Raw genomic sequence first — 19,031 nt, forward strand, 5'->3', positions numbered from 1 at the left:
AATAAAGCTTGAGAAATACATTTAAAAATCCTACATATCATACACCCCACCAATGTTTTTTAAAGCTACGCAAATGAACCTCAATCACTCACTCATCTCTTTTACACTTGATTTTTGACTGCGAAGGTTTGGTAAAATTGTCATTTTCAAGAAGTATAAACACAATTTAAAGCTGTGTTTTGAAGATGTCATACTATATTTTGATTTCACAATTAATTTTAATGCATGTATTTTCATTTTATTAGAATTTTTGTATTCACAAATGTCATTTTTTTTTATGAAAGTATACCCATCTATTGTCCCTCAAGATTTTACATATTTGATAAACTCTCTAAATGATATAAAACAAAGAGTATATACATAATTAAATGTTATCGTTGCAGTTTGAAAGCAGAGTCTGCCTTTATTATATTGTATTTATGTATTTCATTATTTTCTCCTTTAGTGTTGTTAATATAATTTCCTTTTATAAGATTTGATTGTGCGTTGCATTTATACTGAAAACATGGTGAAAAGAAACAGACACAGGAATGTATAAAAATATCTTTAATGTGTCAAAAAGTAAAAAAAAAAGGAATAAATTATAATTGGCTTTATACCATAGTGCATGTCATAATCAGACATAATCATAAAAAGCACTGCAACCATGAGACAAAAGAAGTCTGCTACTGACTTTCCCTACAGGGAGTAGGGAAATAGCAGAGTCTGTCCTTGTCACTCTGTTTTGCTCAAATGTCATCTTTTATCAAAGCAGAGAGTAGCAAAGGTGTTCTCCCATGCATATAAAAAAAAAGCATATCTTTGAAAGAGTTGTCATATACCTATAATTGAAGAAAAGGAAACACTGAATATGCATGCTTTGGATACTGCATATCTTTATGAAAATTAACAAAAAGCATTCCATTTTGTCACAAAGGTCAACAATCTCATGGAAAGTAAAGATCAACCAGTTGCATTTAACTAATAGACAACTAATATATCATAAATGTGTGTATTTACATCAGTGGATCAGATATTTTATGCATAAATTCTCTTGCATGGCTTTAGCACACACACACACACACACACACAGTCAATATTCGTGCATGCTTCTGCACACACACACACACACACGCACACTCACACACACACACACACACTTTGGTTCCATTTCACTGCAGCTCCTCGTCACTGTCATCCACTTGTTGGATGATGAGGTCGGCCCCCGAGTCTTCAGCCAGGTCGTCGTCATCGGTTACCATCCAGCTCCTCTTGGTGTCCCCCTCCTCCTCCCCGTCCACCCCCAACAACAGCGCCGGCTCCTCATTGGTTCCTTCTAGACTGTCCATGGGGATGTCGTCACAACCCACTTCCTGGATGCACGCGGTGCACATACGGTAGCGTCGTGTGCCCTCGCACACCACATGCCCAGTCTCCTCCGTCACCTGACACTTACACTTCCTGCACACCAGCTTCCTGGCTTGATGGATCTGTGGAGAAACAAGAACCAAGAAATGTAACATGACAAAAAAATGCAAAAAGTATGAATACAAATATGTTTAGTACTGGTTATGCACTGTTGGTGTTTCTGTAGCTGTATGGATATGAGTAGGTGGCTCTGAACACTGATACACATAAGAAACCAAGCCTGGAGTGTGCGCTTCATCACTATTTCTATGTTTCCGAATCTGAATAAATTAATAATGAATGACAGAACTTGATATCAGTTTAGATTTCACGTCCTGGTTGTGAATAAACCTACCGTCTCAAAATGGCTACGAAGATGCTCCAGGCGAGTAAAGCGTTTATTGCAGGCCTGACAGGGGTACGGCCTCTCCCCTGTGTGACAGCGTAAATGACGCTTCAGGTCGGCCTTCCTCTTCACCGTGTGTGTACAAAAGGGACATTTGAAGCGCATAATGGGGTTGGAGTCTGCAAAGAGGAAGAGACAGTGTTCAGAACTTTGGCTTTTCTGCTGTCCCCCTGGATATCACTATTTCTGGCGTCTTTTGAGGATTTAGTCTCCTGCCAGTCTACTTATAATGAAGTATGTTATTCCTTTTCTCACTTCTCTAAGAGGTAAAAGAACTATTGATTTTCTCACATGCCGTCCAACTCACCTTTATTAAAGTGTCCAATGACACCCACAATAGGTGGTAGAGTAGCGTACAGCTCCTCTGCCTTTTCAGCCTTTTTTGTCCTCGCCTCCTGGATGTCCAGGTCTTCATGCTGGTTGGAACGAGTGCAGTTGGGTGCTCGCCTCTTGGTTCCCCCTTTACCTCGCCGGCGCTCTGATCCAGGCAAGGTGTACAGAGGGTCCTGTGGGTCCTGCAGGTCCTCAGTCTCTGCATTGAGTTCATCAGCAGGGCTGCTTGGATTGGTCTTCAGGGCTGAGGCTGATGCTTCCTGATCTGAGTCCTTCCCCATGAAGCCAGACTGGGACCTGGAGTTGTCACGGGTCCAGAGCGCCGGTGGTGGGCTGACAGAGCAGGGGCCTTGCTGCTGCTGCTCTGATGTCTCTTCTCCTGCTCCACTGGTGAAACTGCAGGTCTCAGACAAGCTGAGGCAGCGGTCACTGTCTTCATCTTTCACACTGATGTCCAAGGAGGATTTGATGAAGTTCTTGCAGTAGTTGATGACGTTGTTCATCTGTAGGTAGCTGGCTGCAGACATCACCTCAATCACATTGTGGCTAGAGAGGTCCAGCTGGCCAGAGTAGATGAAATCCAGGATGACGGTGAAGGTCTCAGGGCTGAAGACGTCAAAGGTGGCGTGGACGGAGTCGGACAGCCCGTCAGGCCCCTGGGACAGCAGCATGCGGAAGTAGCCGCTGCTGGCGAACAGGACGTTGCGGTGGGCCCTGAAGAGCTGGCCCTCCACAAGCACGCTGCAGTCACAGAAGAGCTCCTGGCGGCGCTGCTGGTTGAGCTGCTTCAGCAGGTTGCTTTGGTGAGCCACTGTGATGTCTGCGGTGTTGAACCACCTCTGAGGCTGCCTGCAGGAGACAATATTACATTATGACATATGACACTTCAGAGGCCTTGCAGACCTTGTGGACATTAGTGAAATTGAGGCACTTCCATCTTTATGATCCTGACGTAACAAGAATAAGTATGTATCAGCCTATATGCATGCATACATAATAATACACCTGGAGTGTGATTCATGAGACATTTGACCTTATAATTGTCAGCTTACCTTGGTAAATGGTTATGCTACACACCACAAATATTAACAGCAGGTCACATAGCAAACACAGCAGTGACCCCCCCTTGTAGCTGTCAATTATCCCCTGCTGTCTGTTTCTGCGCTGGACCATCTCCAGCTCCGCGGACGGCCCGCCCACCGGACTTCATTCTGCACTGTGATTGGCTGGAGCAGGCCTCAATCAAAATCTTCTTCTAATGGGCTACACCCGACTCCCAGTCAGAGAGCATCGGGTGACAAAACCCTGTAATCATCCCTGAGGGAAGCCGAAGCGCGCGTGAAATCTCTGATGTTGCAAACACATCAGACTGATGGGGAAGAGAAAATAAAACACTGTAGCCAAAGAGAAAAGAAACTGCCGCAACCTCCTTTGCAGAATAGTTCTTCTTCTTCTATAGTAACCTATTTAGCCATCCTCATGCAGCCTGTGAATTACACACATTCATTTTTAATTATGCGATGCTTGCTGACAGGCGCCACAGCGCCCGATAACCCACGGTGCAACGCCCGCCCGCAGGACTCCACAGTGCTCCTCATGTCACACGACACCAGGTCTCATACCTTACCCGAGCTATTCTCCATTAATTCACACACCAGTCGACCTACAAAACGACACGAGAGTGCTGCAGTCCTGCGAGAGAAAAGCGGGCAGCGGCGCACCAGAGCAGCCCAGTCTGTCCTGGAGCGACGCCCACTTCAGGCTCCAGCCAGCACACAATAGAAAAATAGACACAAACCTCCGGCAACTGCGAGCGGATGAATAAATATATTCACACAGTGTTTCGCACTGGGGAGAAGACGCGCTAATACACCCGCTTTCATCCTCAAGACCACCCCCACTTCTCGCCGGAGGTCCGGAGCGCAGCGAGCAGCGGGGAGGATTTGCCTGCTGCCCAAACCCAACGACTCTTCCCCAGGCGTGAGGTGTCGGCAGGACCCGCTTACGCCCCACGCCGTGATACCCGACAAAATCCATCGATACTCACTGGTGACTTGATTCACCCGGCGCCCGATAGAGTCTGTCAGCCCCCAAGTCCGCCACCATATCCATTTTTAATTTCTGTTGCCTTTTTTTCTTTCTCTTTTTTTCTCGTCCAGGGTCCACAGTCAGGCACTTCCTGCTCAGCCCTAAAGACCGAAACCCGGCTAGAGCGACTGGAGCACTGTGCTGACGTGGGTGTTTATTAACTGGGTGCCCGTGGGTTCAAGGAGCCATTTAAAGCCCTAGTGCCCCGTTTAAACGTAGGCCTACTGTAAGGACACAATATTAACACTGAACACCGAATACCCCAGCCTTACAAAACTGAGCAATATTTCTACAGTAATTCTGTGGGGATTTATAGCCCGTCTGTGATACACAAGCCTACTTCTAAAGGCACTTGTAATGCTCCTGTGTTGCTCAGCAGTGACTTCACAGCAACCTCGTTACATTTACAGGTGAGTGCATCTTTAACTAGAATATTCTTATGGTTTTGTTATGGGTTTATCTCACCAAAGCATTTTTATTTCATCTCATAATGTAGTCAACAGTCAGTCTGCATTAATCACAGCCCATTTCACAATCATCTGAAACAGCCCCCGTTTCATAATGGAGTGGAAATGTAGCCTTCAGTTTTCTCAGTATGAAAATTAATTTATTCTTTCATTTTTATGGCTCACGGATCAATACATTAGTAGAGAAAATATCCATTGTTAATCTGAAACAATGACACAGAGAAAAACAGACAGACATTTTATGTTTCTTCAACAACTAATTTGAAGTTAACCATTAATATAGAACAGACAAACATAAAGCATTCAGCTTCCCTTCATGTGTTTGTGTGATATGCAAAAATTAGGAAGTTGATGGTTTGCTTTGGCCCGGTGATTTCGAAGAGGATTTAACAACAACAAAAGGCTGGAGTTGCATCAAGAGGTGGTGCCATTGGAAAATCCGGTGGGGTTCTTGGACTGCCAACGCCACAGATCCTCACCTACACAGGTACAAAAAAAATCAACAACATCAGGATATTATGGGGAAATATTTCATTAAAAAAAAAACTATAATCAGATGATGTTGAACAATAAATTTTGCAGTGGGGCTGTCCTTACACATTCTTTCCAGGTCAAACTTGGCCCTCCAGCCCAGTTCAGTCTCGGCTAGACGAGGGTCAGCGTAGCAGGATGCTATGTCCCCCCCCCGACGCGGGGCGACTTTGTATGAGATCTATAGAGAAGACACATTAAGCTCAAGTTTAAGTGACACAAATGAGGGTGGTTTAGCCTAAAAAGTCAGCTTGGCCATCCTTAAACTCACAGGATAACATAAGGTAGTGTGTTTACTGCTCCAAGTCGCTTCAATTACTTTCAGAAGACACAATACAGTCGCTGACCCTGGAAACGATTTACTTTGGAGAGAAAAGAGCTCTTCTGTCACTCACCTCTCTCCCTGATGCCTTCTCCATGGCTTTCACCATCTGGAGCACAGAGTAGCCTGTCCCCGTTCCTAGGTTGTAAACCTACAGACACAATAATGCACACATGCCAGCACTCCCATGAATACCTCAATTAGGTATGCGTGTGAATGCACAGTGAACCAGAAAAATTACTGAACATGTGCTTTAAAATGCTTTTGTTTCTTTTCTCAAATGTACCTTGCACCCGCAGTCGTCCTTCAGCTTCTTCAGAGCCGCTATGTGCCCTTTTGCCAGATCCACAACGTGGATATAATCTCGCACACCTAGCAAGAGAAAGAAAACCATGATTCTGAACATAAATAAAGAAGTGCCATGACAGTTTACTTGTTATTAATACGAGCCCTCTGCCCAAAATAATATTTCAAACCACAATATAATCTGTGCTCTGCAATTAAAAGTCTTCTCCATTACCTGTCCCATCTAGTGTGTCATAATCATTCCCAAATACACTGAGGCACTTTCTTCTCCCAATGGCAACCTGTGAGGGAGATAAATGAATGCAACAATGTCAAATCATCCAATAGCGCAACAATATGCATGGCATGCTCTGATTTGGCTGTGTATTTGGCAGACAGTTCATGTACCTGGGCAACATATGGCAGCAGGTTGTTGGGGATACCCTGAGGGTCCTCTCCTATTAGGCCAGAGGAGTGAGCTCCAATTGGGTTGAAATAACGCAGCAGCACTGCATTCCAGTCCTGCTCACACAGAGGCAATAATGAAATACCATGTGTGTGTGTGTGTGTGTGTGTGTGCGTGCACCCAAGGATGCCTCTCTACCTCCTGATCATTACCTTCTCAGCTTTACAGTGGTCCTTGATCATCTCCTCAATAAAGTACTTGGTCTGGCCGTAGGGGTTGGTGCAGCCGCCCACGGGGTGCTGCTCGTCGATGGGAAGGCGCTGAGGGTCTCCGTACACTGTGGCTGAGCTGCTGAAGACCAGATTGTGCACCCTGTGAGCCTGCATCACCTGGGACACATGCAGATGCAAACAAACACACGTGCACACACACGTACAGTCAGTGGCCACTGAGATAGCCATCTAAAGCACGCACATACACATTAGGAGTAAACATAAACACTGAGTTTTCGTGGACACAGTGAGCTCCACACATTAAAAGTCACAAATGGTGCAGTGTTAGAATTAGCCAACTCAGTATCAAATGAACACACACTATCATGCACTCAGTGAACAAAGATGAAGATTAGTTCACTCAGTGAACAAAGATGAAGATTAGTGCAAGTAGTGATCAATTTAGAGGGACGACTGAAGTGCAGATTTAACCGAGGGCAGACGGTGGCAGGTCAGATGACCCACTGACCTCAAGCAGGTTCATGGAGGCGGTGAGGTTGACTCTGTAGTAGCGCAACGGCTGCTCCACTGACTCCCCAACAGCCTTCAGACCAGCAAAGTGCATCACCGCACTGAAAGAATGCTGCAACACAGATATGTAGGCATGCATGGTGGGTATGACCAATGTGGAAGGACTTTCACAGGTCACAGGACTAGCATTATGTCACACTTCCTATAGTAAAAAAAATACACAGTATACAAGTTAAGCAGGGAAATATGCTATTGGTCCAAAAATGACTGGTGTATTTATCGGATTGATGGTTTCATCCATCAAAGACAAAGTCTACCAGCATTTATTCAATATTCAATTTAAAGTTGGTTGATTATTATTAATCATTATTATTATTTTCATTATCCATCAATCTGCCAAATATTTTCTTGATTAATCAATTAATCCATTTGTGTAGAAAATGTCACAATGTCAAAATGTAATTTCCCATAGCCAAAGCTGACATATTAAAATTGCTTGTTTTATCTAATAAACGGTCTAAACCATAAAGATATTCCGTTTATTATCATGCATGACAAAGCATGTCTGCATTTTTGCTTGAAAAGTTCCAGCTATAATGAGATTACTAAATCAACTGTGTGAACTTTCTCACCTTTTTGAAGAGTTTTTCCAAGCCAGACTGGTCCAAAAGATCTAGTTCATGAAACTCAATGCTGGTGTCCAGGAGCTTCTCTATCCTGCGTATGCTCTCTGGCACATCCCCTTCTCCTCCATTCACAATGGGACGTAGCACGCACACACATACACACACACACACACACACACACACACACATACAGTAACACCAGATATGAGTATCACTACACTAAACAAGCACACTTGGCACTTGGAACAGCCAAGTTTATGATGACGTACAAAGTTATTCATCAGCCTGTGTTTCCGGTAAGAAAGCTCTTACCTCTGACAGCGTTACTGTAGTTATCTACAACAACTGGCTGGTAGCCTGCTTCAATGAGCTCCACCACACAGTGACTCCCAATGTAGCCCCCTCCACCTGTCACCAGCACCTTCTCTGCCATTCTCCGACCTGTCAAATACAACATACAATCTAATACATACACTCAACCTCTCCATTCAAAATCCTGTATCGCAGTTGACATGCTGTGGTTCCTGATTTTAAGAAAACAGGACATCCTTTTTAACAGGATATATTTTGTCTGAATCCATTTGAGCACACCTGGAAGGTTTTGTTAGGCCCACTTGACAGATATGTGACCCACCCACATTGTTCCACGTCAGCAGGGTCAAGCCTAAACCTGTGCAACCACATAAAACAATTATAGTAAGAAAAGACTCTTAAAACTTTTCATTGTTGTAAGCTCCTCCCATCTGTTGGGAGAGCTCATGTAACTTCGATATTGTCTTTATGGACTCTAATTTAGCTGCTGCTTACTTGTACACTGCATAATAACGTTTTGTGATTTAATGACATTGAAAATAGCCATGCATTGTTGCCATGAACACAGTACAGGCCACAACTGAATGCTTCATGGGAATAGTTTGCTAGAGCATACACTACATGCCATCCAGGCTACATCGGTAACACTCTTCTAATTTCCCCCATGACACTGCTTAATTCTGTGCTCGGGCTTTTGAGAGCAGACTATACAATAAAAACAAATTGATTGATAATGGTGTAACTTTGCCAGTTCCACTCAAGACTAAATCACTAAAACAAAAGTGTAACCCACCGAGCAAAGACACAACTTCCTTGACAAACTAAGACCAAGTGAAAATGAGACCACATCGATTTGAATGACGGAGGGTGTCAGTGAAAAGACTTACTCAATTTCCCGATAGGAGCGTCAACTGTCGCTCGCGGCAGAAGTGGTCAGGAGAGGCTGGGGACGTGTGTGTGAGGACAGAAGGAAGGTTTATCTGTCAGTTGATGTAGGGAAGTTTCCCCTGTCCTCTCCTGTAGACATTTCTTCACTTCCTGTGAGACGTGGAGGAGTTAATTTCAAGATTAGCGCACGACTTCCTGTACATTTTATTTCAAAATAAAAGCACACTCATTCCTAAATTCACACCACACAACATTAAGTCCACTCTATCTTGAACTGTGACCCAAATCAGCCTTTTAGTAGGTGTGTAATACCATATAGTGTAACCACAACATCCGATTATTGTTAATCTGGGCATAATTCCGTTTTCATCTTTTATTTTGAAGTATAACACGGATCCACACCGCTAACTTCACGCTCCTCCACAGTTCTTGCCGTGGTGCGTAAGCGCCTCACATGCCGTGACGCCAGACAGTACCCTAACAAAGCCACGCCTTCGCCCATTTACACAGGGAGGTGACTGTGCTAGGCATCCACCTCTGTGTCCAGTCTCACACATACCGGATGGCAAAGGAAAAGTGCCACGTTACTTAAAAAGGAAATCCAGGGCACTTACAGGCCGCAAAGCTTTATGCAGCGATGCAACTACAGACACTGTTACTTTTAAAATACTAAAATCAAATTAACAAAGTGCACAAAACAACCACTCAGCCATCAGTGATTGACTCATTATCTTACATGACTTATTTACAATATGTTTGTCAGGTCAGGTCCATTCAGACAGTTTGCACATGCAGTAGGAGTCCATAAGCAGATAACAATAAGGAATAGGAAGTGTGATCTTTATGTTTTATTATTGTTTTCATCCCCACACTCCCACCCAGGTGATGCAAATAATGAAGTCACCACTATCACAATGGCACGGCAATCAAACTCACTTAGGCCAGACCGGACTTTATGCATACACATACAAAAAGCATTTTAGAAATGTACAGTATATGTCTATAGAAAGGCACCAGATCCACATTTTAATATAATGTAATATAGTAGAATTATATCATTATATCATAAAAAAACCTACATGTAACACTATATGTAACATTAGCATTATTGGCTTGATTAGTAAATGGTGTAAAAGTGATGACTGACTGTATGAGAACTTCAAGACTGTGTAAATATAGCTGAGGTAAGAATAGAACAAACACACACACCAACACAGCCCCTTTATTCTTAATACTGAGAAACAGTGACCTCATACCTAAAGTTTTTCTTAAAATGATTTGCTTCAATTCCCACACTCCATATTTTCCACTTATAGACAAATACTCAACCTCCACAACACTAATAGAAATTATCAGAAAATGTTTCCAAACCCAGGAATTTCACACTACTCCGCGAGATAGAGAGCTTCTAAAACAGAGCTGCAATTTCAATTGACTTCAGAGTCTTGCATGCTAAATAACGCATGTTAAATATATATTGGGATCATTATGTTCACATAGACAGCTGTTGTTTTCCGCTACATTTGTATGAAGTGCAGATTTAGCAGGATTCTTTTATATCCTGTGCCATTTCTGAAGCCCGTTTGCCAGCCTTGCCCTGCCCAGAAACACTGGCACATGAAGAAAGGCAGCAGAATTGGGAGGAAAGAAAGATGAGACGAGTTGGATACCTTAGAGATGAAGTTTGCTTGCTTCATTCACTGCAAATGCCGTCTCTTTGATAGAAAGGACTTGGAGCTGATGAAGAAATCTCGAGGGGGAAAACAAAATGGCAAAGTAATTCAGCAGTGGTACATGGTTATAATAACAAAAAAAGCAATCCAACCATTCAGAAGAGGACAGAGGAGAGGACACAGAAGGAAACGTTTGAAACCCAGAGGAGGAAGAGAGAACAGCCGAACACCAGGACTGCCACCTCTCTTATAAATTTGGCTCAACCATTTCACAGTTTCATATTGGGTCAATTGTGTGCCTTCAAGCTGTTGACATCTGGAAGACATTTGTTTCTGACTTTGTGTGCTGATGCAGGTCAGCAGCATGGCTCAGCTTTGCCTGTGTGTCTGTATGTGCATGAGTGTATGGCTCCACTCCTCCCTTGGGTTGCCACCCCAGCACCGCGGGTGGCTGCGGCTGTGGGAGGAGGGCGAGGGCTGCAGGGAGTGCAACCAGCACCTCTGCCCCCCAGTCCCCGGCGGTTGCCCCGCAGGTCGGGTGCAGGACGACTGTGGATGCTGTGAACAGTGTGCTAACGTGGAGGGGCAGCAGTGTGACCCGGATGGGGCTCAGAAGTTCTACGGCCACTGTGGAGAGGGCCTGGTCTGCCAGAGGAAAACGCCAAAGGGGGAACACAGGACTGAGCCAGAGCCTATATGTGTGTGTCAGGAAAAGGGCCCTGTGTGTGGCTCAGACGGGTGGACCTACCCAAATGTTTGCCAGATGAGAGAGGCTGCCGGCCGCCGTAACACAACCCTCAAGCTCACTGAAAGAGGACCCTGCCACTCTGGTAACTGCACTCTTTTCTTACGTGTTAAGTTGAAGTTGTTGAATATTGAATCTTGGGGTACTCCTTTTCTTCTGCCGCAGCTCCCCGTGTCCTTCAAGGCCCCAGGAACCTGTCCAACTACACTGGGAATGACATCGTGTTTGGCTGCGAGGTCTCAGCCTACCCTCTTCCAAACCTGGGCTGGAGGAAGACGGGGAGTGACAACTTCCTGCCAGGAGATGATCCTCACATCTCTGTCCAGGTTTCATAAGAGCTTCAGTTATTATGCATCACTGAAAGTTTCATTAACAGTGTATGCTTTGATTGAACTGTGTTGGGTCTGCAGTTTTTAATTTAAGAGGGCCTTTGTCCCACTTTGCTTAATAGATAAAGGTTTTTATAAAACGGGCATTCCCATGATTTTACACATCAAGTTCAGTTAATTCGTCATGAGGAGTACTGCTCATGCCAAGTCTGAAAAAATAACCTTGAAATAAGTTGCATTATGGGAAATGTAGGATCCAGTGTTTTTGGAGACCCCAGTTTTGTGGAAGTGCGATATTAAATCACTGGAGTGCCCCTTTAAACAGGCGGTGGATGTTTTTTCTATGTTCCAAGGCTGAGATGAGAATCACACACAAAAAGATTGCAATGATATTACAATGCAAGGGATTCTGTGATACCTGATACATTGCAGAACAATCATCTAAGAAACATGGTGATAGCTATCTGTGTAACTGAAAAGGAATACATACCCAAAAAATAAAACAAGCGTTCAAAAAAGAACAAATGAATCATATATTTAAATCATTTCCCAACAAAGTGCTTCTTCTTTAACAGAGCTCTATTCAAAACTGAGAACATGAACAGACTTTGCTTACTAACATCCGCGCAGCAGTGTGTTCTTGTGCAATCATTCACGTGTAAACAGTCATACACTGGCTAAATGCTCAACGGCCAAAAAACAATACAGGTCCTGAGTTTAGAGTCTATTGATAACAATACTAAAGAACGGGTGACAATATTGATGCTCAGTGTATCAATAATGATCATAATAGAGCAATGATTTATACAACTAATGTGCTTACGCTAACATTTATTACCTTTGATTAGATTTATATCATCTGTTGAGTTTTAATCTCGTCTTTTTTCAGGCTCGAGGTGGCCCCCTGCGCTACTCGGTCTCTACCTGGCTTCAGATACAGGGCCTCCATGTCTCTGATGCAGGGGTCTACTCTTGCATCTCCCACAATGCCTTGGGAGAAACGTCTGCGTCAGCACAGCTCACAGTGTTTAGACAGGGTGAGTCTCTGAGCATCACACTGTAGACTGCTCACTGCAGTCAACAGTGAATTTGATGTTTGTGCTAAAGCAGCTCAGTAGAACTGCAAACTCATTGCATTATTTATTTACCTATTTTGAAAGATACTGTATATTCTTAACGCGGCCATTTTCTCATCTGCTCTCCAGTGGTGAAGGTGATGAAAGGCCATGAGGAGGAGGGACAGGAGCACTTTGATCATCTGGAAGAAGGCAGTGGTGATGGACAGCTGGCATCTGAAGATTACCTGGGATTCTTTTAAGTCAGTTTATATGACCAGACAATGAATCATTAAACTAACATAAAGGATCAGCAAACATATTCTAAATTAAAGGGCATGATGTTTGTCAGCCACAGCTCACTGCTCAGCTATAAGAGTAATCCTCATTATAATTAAACATCATCTGCGTCTATTCACCTTCTCATTGTACCATGGCATACAAATAAATCACTCTTGCTAATTGCTGTGTAGAGTTGACTAAATGTGAATGATTATAATAAAATGAATAATAATAACACTGGCACACTCCTCTAAAGGAAATTTTGGATCCAATTTCAACATGCACGCGATATCACAAACCATACAGCCACCAAAAGAGCAATACACTGTTGATGTGTCTTCAAAACATTTAATTTGACATAACTGATACAAATTACAATGACAAACATAGATACAAGTCACCCCTAAAGTAAAGCTTTTATCACTTCCTCCTGCTTTCACCACTCCGCCCAGAAAACACAGAGTGTGTTCGTTTACTGAGAGAAAAAAAGAGCGAGAGAGGGTGTGACCATCCGCAGGGTCTCCATCTGATTCTCTTCATCTCTTCATCTCTCTCCACCTGAGTGCCAGTTAATCCTCCCCTCATCCCCCCCACCCCACCCCACCCCACCCCCACCCCCAACTCCCAGCTGGATACGCCGGCTCCTTCTGAATGGCAGGCTGCATTAACGCCGAGGAACTTTACCCCGCTGTCTGTTAGTCAAAGCTGATTGGAGATTACAGGCCTGCGGCGAAAACACAGCCCTCCATCTCATCTCAAATCACTTTCTCTCCTTTATCTCTCCTTCCTCTCTTCATTTCTTTATCTTCTTAATCCCAGTCCTCCTCCTTTTCAATGTCATCAACTTTTGCTTGCCACTACATTTTTGCCCCCATTCAGTGCTCTTTTTTTTTTGACAGCTGAATGACAAGAAAGATGAAGAGGGGGTAGAGAGAGAGAGAGAAAAAAGCTTCCCCTCCTGAGTGGAGCCAGAATGATGTCATGGGGGCATTTGTCCTCCTGGTGTGGAGGCTTCCCTTCCCCTGCTAATTACCTTGTACAAACTCGAATCTGATATGGCGGATATGAGGCCCAAATACAATTATTGTGGGCTAACAAAGAGATATTGAGATTCAGGGAATGAGGGAGAGACTGCAAGTGAGATAGAAGGAAAGGCACACGCACAGCCATGCATGCACACACACACATACAGCGACCACGTGCATGCACACACACTCGCATACCCACCCACACACACACAAACACAACCACTTGTCCTTCCCCTCCATTCCCTCAGATAGGCTAATGTTATTACTGGGGTAATTATCCTCATTAGTGCCAGCAGCTGTAGAGAGCCCATTGCTTGCTGTTCAAACTCCACCCCGAACCTTTCTATCTTCGCATCCCTCTTTGTATTCCCCAGATCTCATTTAGAGACTTTGTCTCCATCCTTTGCATGCTAGGTGGAGGCGGTTGTAAAAATAGAGCCCCATCAAATATCTAATAAGCCAGAGTTACCCCTGTTTTCTAACCTGTTAGAGTCCATTTTGTGGATGAGGGTTGCTAATGTGTACTGTTCTGCACCACTGCTCCACAGAAAGCTACATTAGAGGACTGAACAGTGTGCAAAAGTAGGAAAATGATTAGCAAATGGCTCAAGTGCACAATATTCATAAAATAATTCATAATCTGCTGTCATAAAACAAGTATACGCTAAAGGATAAGTTGTTATTTAGATGAACATTACAACTATTTGGTTTTCTCCATCTGTCGTCTGCGCCTTCCAGGCTTTCTTCAACAGTTCAACAGTTGAACACAAGATGGCACTGTTTAGTCAAATAACCACTTTAATGCTCTCCAGTGACTGTGCTTTTACTTTGACAGCTAGATCTTTGAACACCTCTTGTCTGTTTCATGTTTTTCTTATTTACATCACTCCAAAACAAAAATGAGCTGTCACACAGTCCTTCCTTGGATGCAGTGACACATTCCCTTTGGGATGGCTATGAAGAGTTGAGAATAATAGTGTTTGCATAACTAAAGGTATTGCCAGTTTATTTGTTTGATGTTAGTATGAAAGCAGCCTGGAAATGATCCCCTTCATGCCTTTTAACTTTATGCTCTGTCTGCATCTTTACACTCAAATTATAGGATCAACAACTGAAACAGGCGGCTTTACACGCAGCATCCCCCCGCTCCATGAGATTGCCTTTTGTTTTATTGCCTGGGGCTGGTGCGGACAGTAGGTAACCTGTATACTGCTAAGCCCCGCATCAGGCGCTAAATGTCATGCATAGCCTGTTTTTATTGGCTGATATGGCCTGTTGTGCCCTTCTCCATTTTCCTGGAAGCCATTGTTAAAGAGTTGGTTGTTAATGCTGCTGACCAGATGGGCTCCTTCTCCCCGCAGCTCTGACTGAGGGTGTTTACCATGCACTGGGCTGTGGATAACAGGTGAGACTGCTGCTGGCTCGTCAACCAATCAGAGAGCAGCAGATGTCTGGCCTCTGCCTGTAAACCTTTATTTGGCATTTGGGGCCTTATATGTGGGAGTGGGTTTGATAATAACACTGAATCAAAGTGAATTCTGGTTTATATGGGTTTTTTTGTTTTTTTACATGAGGCTATTATGTGAAATGGTCATGCAAGCTATGACAATAAGTCCCCACACACATCCACTCCATACCCCCTGAGCCTCTTGTAGTGAGTATTTTTTGGAAGTAAGAGACTTTGGTTGAATATAGTGGAAGTATCTTTATGTGTATCTAATTCTTCAGATGAGAAACCGCCCAGCTATTTAATTTTCCCTTCATAAAGTTCAGGCATCATTTCCAGAGATGTGCCCTCGTCCTTGTGTGACAAAATGTTTCCAGCATTAGCTGAGCAAACAGTGAACATTCCTTTCCCTTTCCAACGCAGGCCATCTCGCATTACTGCAATTATCATGGCAACAGCAAAGGTAAGGCCAGGCCTGGGATTGTTGAGGAGCAGTTTTTTTAAAGCTTTGAATCAATCTGCCTTAATGGATGACCTGTGTCTAGCATGCATGTATGGATTAGTTTGGCTGGAGCACCTGTCCCTGTTCTGTCAACAGCAGATCAAGTTACTGGCTACACATTCACCTGGCTGACACAACTTCCTGTGATTGACAATACGCCGGCCTTTGTTCACTGCTGCTCTCACAATACTGATGTTGCACGTGGAATTATGAAAGTTGCAGTACAACAAACAGGGGGATTTGATAATACTGAATTATGTTTGAAATATTTTTTGATCGGTATGATTTAAAATAAACACCAGATAAAGCTCTCATTATATAACACATCATATTTTCACAAACAATCCTACCTAACTGTCTGTCGTCTTTTTTCAAGGTCTGGCCCTAATGAGGCCTCTCAGGTTGATTATGGAGATAAGCTGCCAGAGCGGCCCACTGAAGCGAGGCTGAGGCTGGGCTTAACATCCAAGGACAGCTTGTATCTAACACCAGTCCTGAACCGCAGAGTCAAAAGCTCAGTCAAGAATGGGAAGAATACTCTCTCTGAACTTTGCTCCTGAGTATTGAGATTTTAAGATTATATCATTTTCTATGTATAATTTCCTTTTCCCTCTGATTTCCAGTCAGATATTGTTTATGATGCATATCTTCTGATGAGTCTTCTGATGTTTAGAAGAGAACTGGGAAATTAGAGCAGCTGACAGGATATCAAGCATGTCTTCTTCACACTAGACAAGTTTTTAGTCTCCTAATCAGGGCGGATATCTCCTCTGAGTTTCTCAGAGCACAATATGGGGAGAATCCCCTTAGATTCATGGTAGTTTCATTCAGAATTAAAATCGAAGGAAGCTGATCGTTTCAAAGCATCCAGCCAGCTCCATCGTACACTCATGTGTAACCATTAACTGATGTTCAAACAAACGTCACCTAGCCTGTACCTCCCAGAGGTAAACCTTTAATGCAAGGCTCCACTTGAGATCATCCAGTCAGGAGTCCAGAAAGAGAAATCTCCACTTATTCCCCCCAGCTGGCATAAAGCCCCCTCTGTATGGCCTTATACTCCTGGTGTGGCCTTGCTGTTACACTGTCATCTCCATTATCCCTGATGATGAAATGATTAGCTAGCAACCGTTATGCTAACCACAAAGCTGGATGGGTGATGGATGGGCTAAGTGATAGACTCAGGCGGTTGGTTGGGGGGCTTTGTCCTGGATCTCTGACACCTTCTATCTTGTGATCCATCCAGTTACCCCCACCAGCTGCCTCTGACCCCTCATCATAGCCCTGCCTCTGCTTGCCATGTGCTGGGAGTCAAAGGGTTCCCACCTATCGCTCATCAGAATAGAACCCCACCATCTCCTGCCCCACGCTCTAAATCACAATCAATCGCTTGGCAGACAGAGATGGATTGGGACATCCACGACCCTGTACCTTTCACGGAGGCCCCCACCCTCCAAAAGGGCTGCTGTCACTGACAAATAATAGAGGTGATTCTAGGAGGAGTGAGCGGGTCAAGTCTGCCGCCCCTGGAAGGAAGTTATCACAAAGCAACGGAGGGAAATTCTTTTCTCTTTAGGAACAACAGTCACAATGTTGAAGAGCATGTTTGACAGAAGGACGCGTGGTAGAGAAAGGTTTGCTTTGATGCTGAAAAAATGACTTTATAATAACATTTAAATCTATCTAAATGTAATTCAGTGTACATTTTTGAGTCTTATGTTAATAAGAAAAATGTCAATATGTTGTTTTCTGCAACTCATCAAATGTCCGTAAGGATCCATCCCTCAAATCGAATGTATTGCCCCATAAAGGTTCAATATTAGATTTGTCCAGAAAATAGAACCCTTTATGTTTATGGGCTGCTGGAGAGGAGAGCTACAGAGTTGTGCCTAGCCAGTGTGTCATTATCCAGTTTTGGCTAACCCAAGATGATAGCACTCTTTTTTATTTAGACATATCTCTTATACTTCAACCGTCTCTTTAGCATTTTAATATAAGATACATGCATGAATCAAATTAGGCCCCAACATTTCAGCCAGATGTCCATTAAATGTCAGTCTGTCTAACAAGCCAACCGCTAGCTGGCCAATAAGTCGACAGTATGTTAACAGTCAACTGAAAAGCTCTTTTTAACGTTAACTCAATTTAAATAAAGTAGTTGGGTCACCAAGCTGCATAATGTGAATATATGTGTAGTCATGTAAAAACAGCTCCACGAATATGTCTTCTCTCAATTTTTGTAAAGGATATTTTATTTAAAGACGGTAACTTGGCTGATGTTATTGCTAGCTAACATTGGCCAAATTGGTAAGCCAACGAAGCAGGAGCTTAGGTTATCCCTATTTTACTGAGGTGTATTCGTCTAATGCTGCTTAAAGACATACAACGAATTAAATTATAATTAACATAAAGAACCCTAATGAACTTATTAACGGTGGGAACTGTTGGGTCTCTGTAATAACATTATAAAGAGTCAGTCTAGACCTGCTCTATTTGTAAAGTGTCATGAGATTACTTTTTGTTTGTAAAATTGAATTGAATTAAACCCGTAAAATGGCATATTGAACCGTTTAGGGGTGCCATATATGCAGCCTACCAAGATATAGATCTTAAAAAGTTCAATATGGAGTCACTTAATGACACCCAGAGAAAAACAATATCTGTGCCATTTAAATTCTGATACATATAAACTGGCCTTCTGCACAGTTGATTGTATTATGTATTATCAATAAGCTGCCTTACTTCCACCCGCCTGTCTGCGTTCCCTTTTCCTCCACTCTCAAAATAATACAATCTTGACATTCTGCCTCACATCATCATGTGTATTTGAAGAGTTGCTGTCTAGTGCTTCCTGATTTACTTCACAACAGGCTGAGTGATTGCATCATTCACATGAACATTGACAACAAATATCATTCAGACATGTAAAAAGTCTCCACGATGCCATAACAAGATGATTGGGAGTGAAAGATCTTATTCTGTATTCACTGCCAAGGGCTCAAGGAGGATCATTCACATGTAGATGTGTCCTCCTGGAAGTGCCTCCGCTATACAATTTCCATTTAGATAAGGTGTATACACAAATAAAGAAAGGACATTGGGTTCTTCATTTGATTAACTAATCATAGTCTTTGTAATTCCACTCGGAGACCTTGAAGGGCAGTGCCGGGCTGTGCA

At 43.3% G+C, this 19,031-nt stretch overlaps 3 protein-coding genes across 5 annotated transcripts; 1 reads left to right on the forward strand and 2 right to left on the reverse strand.

Moving 5' to 3' along the window:
- Window positions 1–1,151: 1,151 nt before the first annotated feature.
- Window positions 1,152–4,237, reverse strand: zbtb8a (zinc finger and BTB domain containing 8A). Its single transcript, XM_070919956.1, has 4 exons — window positions 4,173–4,237; window positions 2,100–2,974; window positions 1,742–1,911; window positions 1,152–1,469 (listed from the first exon to the last, which is right to left on the reverse strand). Exons 1-4 carry the CDS (start codon window positions 4,235–4,237, stop codon window positions 1,152–1,154), a joined length of 1,428 nt encoding a protein of 475 aa, XP_070776057.1.
- A 556-nt stretch (window positions 4,238–4,793) lies between these two features.
- On the reverse strand, window positions 4,794–8,925 carry gale (UDP-galactose-4-epimerase). 3 transcript variants are annotated; one of them, XM_070920316.1, is made up of 11 exons: window positions 8,793–8,925; window positions 7,906–8,034; window positions 7,600–7,709; window positions 6,966–7,079; window positions 6,437–6,613; window positions 6,227–6,340; window positions 6,054–6,120; window positions 5,820–5,905; window positions 5,607–5,684; window positions 5,278–5,392; window positions 4,794–5,159 (listed from the first exon to the last, which is right to left on the reverse strand). In XM_070920316.1, exons 2-11 carry the CDS (start codon window positions 8,024–8,026, stop codon window positions 5,095–5,097), a joined length of 1,047 nt encoding a protein of 348 aa, XP_070776417.1. In that variant the 5' UTR covers window positions 8,027–8,034; window positions 8,793–8,925; the 3' UTR covers window positions 4,794–5,094. The 3 variants fall into 3 exon arrangements, with proteins under 3 accessions (XP_070776417.1, XP_070776415.1, XP_070776414.1); XM_070920314.1 differs by having other exon boundaries at window positions 7,600–7,712; XM_070920313.1 differs by having other exon boundaries at window positions 7,600–7,715.
- A 1,890-nt stretch (window positions 8,926–10,815) lies between these two features.
- On the forward strand, window positions 10,816–12,858 carry LOC139297886 (kazal-type serine protease inhibitor domain-containing protein 1-like). Its single transcript, XM_070920696.1, has 4 exons — window positions 10,816–11,296; window positions 11,377–11,537; window positions 12,430–12,577; window positions 12,746–12,858. The coding sequence occupies exons 1-4, from the start codon at window positions 10,816–10,818 to the stop codon at window positions 12,856–12,858; spliced, it is 903 nt and encodes a 300-aa protein (XP_070776797.1).
- The last annotated feature ends 6,173 nt before the right edge of the window (window positions 12,859–19,031 follow it).

Source organism: Enoplosus armatus, chromosome 15 (genome assembly GCF_043641665.1).
Source record: "Enoplosus armatus isolate fEnoArm2 chromosome 15, fEnoArm2.hap1, whole genome shotgun sequence".
NCBI lineage: Eukaryota > Metazoa > Chordata > Actinopteri > Centrarchiformes > Enoplosidae > Enoplosus > Enoplosus armatus.